The following is a 4,027-nucleotide window of genomic DNA, read 5'->3' on the forward strand; positions in this document are numbered from 1 at the left end:
ATGAATGATGCAGTTCTTTGCTCCTGATCACATTTAAAGCATCTTTTAAATAGTTGAAAATGCATGTGAAAACCTCATTTTCTAGACAGAACAAGTAAACTTAAAAAAGATTCTGCCACCTTCATTTTGTTTCAAACCTGTATTATTGACAAACAGCATAAAGCTCTATAAATATAGCTTGTAATTAATAATTCACTAATGACTAGTTAATACTGAATCATTTTTTGATTCATTCAAAAATGTATAAAGCCCTATGTAGTTTTCGTCCTTATTACCAATTTGGGTTCATAACGCGAGCCTGTCACGCTTTTACTCACCTTGCTCTGCAATTAGCCTACATATAGTACTTTAATAAAATATATCTTCTGTTAATGTATAAATGATATCCAGGCCATAATGAAGAGTGATAGACTGATTCAAATGTTGTTAGGTGAAGTTGTATTGCGTCAAGGCTCCTCCTGAATGCTGACGCACGCTTAGAGCAACTGCTCCTCATTAGAGTCCATGCATGCAGCTCGACTGAGATCTCACAATCCAGAAACAACGTCGACTTTCAGCATCCTGCGAGAAGAGCCTCTGGGAGACCTACTGCGAGCCGACTGGAGGCGGAGGTGCCCTGCTTTTATTCATTATTTTATTCACAACCCTAGAAGCGTTTCCATACAGAAAGAAAGGCATGGGAAGTCTAAATGTATTGCCTCAAAAACACAGCAATGATCGCTGGATTTAATACATTCATTCGCGGATCTTCAGTGGCGTGAGGCATCTGAGAGGATAGGTGAGAATTAATCGCTTTTCTTGGTCATCGCGCAGGTGGTTTTTAATAGAAATATCCGACTTACCTTCTTATAAATGGCCATATTGTTTCATATTGAAAGATATATTAGATATGTATCATGTATGTTATGCATGAATAACAGAAGGGGCGTGAGTAGCCTACATTCAGTGCTGTAGTACTAGACACAGCGTGCCTTTCGGCTTCATTCATAAATCAGTATCCGGAGTGAAATCGGTTCCTCTCTATATAAATGTGACTCACATACGACAACTTCATCCGCTGCTTTCTGCGTCATGTGACATCATCGAAGCAGGCGTCATTATTGACCGTGTTCTCAAAATAGCTTGTAGGGGACAGCGGGGTTAGTTGTCACACTTTTTACTCTCAGTGTAGGTTTATTTTTGAGAGTCAGTTCTTGTAGATACATAGCCTATCTTAATTAATTGACAACAAAAGGCTCAGGAGAAGAAAGCAAATGTAAAAAGTAGTCTAAAACAATTTATGAAACAGCAAACAGGTAACATACAAAAATATAATAGGCTACCATTACTATGTTTTGACCAAACTGTTGTTAATAAATTGTATCAATTTAAAACACAAGTAACAACTTGCGCCAGCATGACATTTATGTCCTTGAAGGATAAAATTCATAAAAATATCATATAACCATAGAAAACCACATTTGTGGTTCAGAACCTACCGACTTACCTGCTTATAAATGCTTAGAAATTTGTTGAGCTTGATTGTGATACACACACACACACACACACACACGCATATATATATATATATTAATTAATACTTTGCTGAATAAAAGTATTAATGTTTTTGGAAAAAAAATTCAAATTTTTTTAAACTATATATTAAGTTATTATATATATTAAGTTATTTTAAATTGTAATAATATTTCTCAGTATTACAGTTTTTACCTGCATGTAAAATTTAAAATTAAATTAAATTAAATTAAAAAGCATGTAATATAAACTAATTTCAGTTTTTGTAAAGAAAGAGTTTGCCTAGGTTTTATGCTGTGGTAAAGTCAGTGCAAGTAATGGTAATTAATACAGATCCAAAAATACTTACAGAACACCAGGACACTTATATGTGACCCTGGACCACAAAACCAGTCATAAGGGTCAATTTTTCGAAATTGAGATGTATACATCATCTGAAAGCTGAATAAATGAGCTTTCCATTGATGTATGGCTTGTTATGATAGGACAATATTTGGCCGAGATATAACTATTTGAAAATCTGGAATCTGATATACCTCAGCAACTTAAGACTGGTTTTGTGGTCCAGGGTCACATATGTCATTGCTTTACTTGAGAAGTCTCTGTGAAATTTCTGTCAATTTAAAAATATTGCTTGAGATATTGAGCTGTGCATCTTTTTTTTTACATTCAGGAGCTACTCAACAGCTAGTATTGTAAGAAAATGGATGATTCACCATCAAAGCATCTTCTTGGCTCCAAGAAGAGAGTCAAAATCCACCCAAACACAGTGACGGTCAAATACACCACTCACTTTCCCCAGCCTGGAGACGAGGGCTATGATGACGCTCCATCTTTTGAAGATTTCGGCTCATTTGTCGAAGAGACCTCAGACAGGAAGCACCTCACTGACAGCAAGTCAGGCAGGACTTTGTTTGGCGCGCTTGACAGTCGGTCCAAACCGGCTGGGGATCAAAAGGAGAAAGGGGTCGGAGGTCAGCTGCAGAGCTTCGGGGAGGCCTCTGTGTTCGCCTCACGCATGACGTGGGCTGCTCTTTTCGGGGCAGCTCTGGCCCACGGCTGCGTGGCTCTCATCACACGTCTAGCTGCCGACCGCTCTAGGGTGCCATCGCTAGAGCTTCTCTTTATCCGCTCTGTCATCCAGCTGTTGTCCATCGCGGTGGTGTTTTATTACCAGGAGCCTCCCTTCGGGCCTCAAGGCTACAGACTGCGTCTTTTCTTCTATGGTGTGTGCAATGTCATCTCCATCACGTGTGCGTATACCTCCTTTGCCATCGTCCCGCCCAGCAATGGCACCATCATGTGGAGAGCCACCACGACGGTCTTCAGCGCCATACTGGCATTTTTACTCATCGATGAGCGACTAGGAATGACAGATGTGGTGACGGTTGTCAGTAGCGTCTTCGGCCTCTGCTTGGTCATGATTCCCAACGTCGTAGGCGAGCACCGATCTCTGGGTTTCTGGAAGGAGGCCTTCGGCTACACCATGACGGTGATGGCAGGCTTAATGGCGGCCCTGTCCATGATCATATACCGCGCCATCAAAGAGAGGGTGAGCATGTGGGCTGCACTTTTCACCTTCGGCTGGACCGGAACCGTGTGGGGAGTGTCCACTATGTTCATCCTGCAGGAGCCCATCATTCCACTGGATGGAGAGACGTGGGGTTATCTAATCGGCATCTGCGTCTGCTCCACTGTGGCATTCCTGGGGGTCTATTACGCCCTCAACAAGTTCCATCCTGCACTGGTCAGCACCGTTCAGCATATGGAGATTGTTGTGGCTATGCTTCTGCAGCTGATTGTGCTCCACATGGTCCCCTCAGTGTATGACATCATCGGGGGTCTCATCATCATCATCAGTGTTGTGGTGCTGACGGCTGTAAAGCTTTACTGGGTGGGCAAGAGCAAAAGACAGGAGTATGAAGAGATCCTCGATTCACCGATAAAGTGATCAAAGTTATTGTTTTATAGATATTTCAGTCTGATTTTTCAGGCCTTGAATTACAGTTTTTTAAAATTGCTTAGACACTAAAAGTGGTACTTGAGGTCCACTCAGTGAAACCATTCACTCATATACCTAATCTTTAGACCAAGTCTGCAAAACGACAAGCTCATTACGTGCTTTAAACTCAGTTTGCTATTGTAAAACAAACTTTTTTCAAAACTCTAAACACAGTTCTCTACATTGCACACATCATTCAAAACTAACGGCTCTTTTGTTTCATTTGGGAAACACTGCTATTTCAATGCTCCACTCATTTACTGATGACCTATACCCAGTGATCATGTGTGAAAACACTTAAACATAATTTCTTCACTTAGAAATCAAAACTCAGTGTTTTGAGAAAGAAATAATTTTTACCTCCTTGCAATTCTGTTTACAGTATGTATATATATATAATATGTGTTTGTATATGTGTGTATATGTACAATACATACATAGGCACACACACACACACACACACATATATATATATATATATATATATATATATATATATATACAGTATATACA

At 40.0% G+C, this 4,027-nt stretch overlaps 1 protein-coding gene across 1 annotated transcript; it reads left to right on the plus strand.

Annotated features, from left to right (window-relative positions):
• The first annotated feature begins 540 nt into the window (after positions 1–540).
• Positions 541–3,695, plus strand: slc35g2a (solute carrier family 35 member G2a). Its single transcript, XM_016514554.1, has 2 exons — positions 541–778; positions 2,186–3,695. The coding sequence occupies exon 2, from the start codon at positions 2,216–2,218 to the stop codon at positions 3,461–3,463; it is 1,248 nt and encodes a 415-aa protein (XP_016370040.1). The 5' UTR covers positions 541–778; positions 2,186–2,215; the 3' UTR covers positions 3,464–3,695.
• Positions 3,696–4,027: the final 332 nt, after the last annotated feature.

Source organism: Sinocyclocheilus rhinocerous, unplaced genomic scaffold (genome assembly GCF_001515625.1).
Source record: "Sinocyclocheilus rhinocerous isolate Xijiao unplaced genomic scaffold, SAMN03320098_v1.1 scaffold26, whole genome shotgun sequence".
Taxonomy (NCBI): Eukaryota; Metazoa; Chordata; class Actinopteri; order Cypriniformes; family Cyprinidae; genus Sinocyclocheilus; species Sinocyclocheilus rhinocerous.

What these genes read in the sequence shown, in the direction of transcription:
- slc35g2a (XM_016514554.1), top strand. Translation starts at nt 2,216, where the DNA reads ATGGATGATTCACCATCAAAGCATCTTCTTGGCTCCAAGAAGAGAGTC.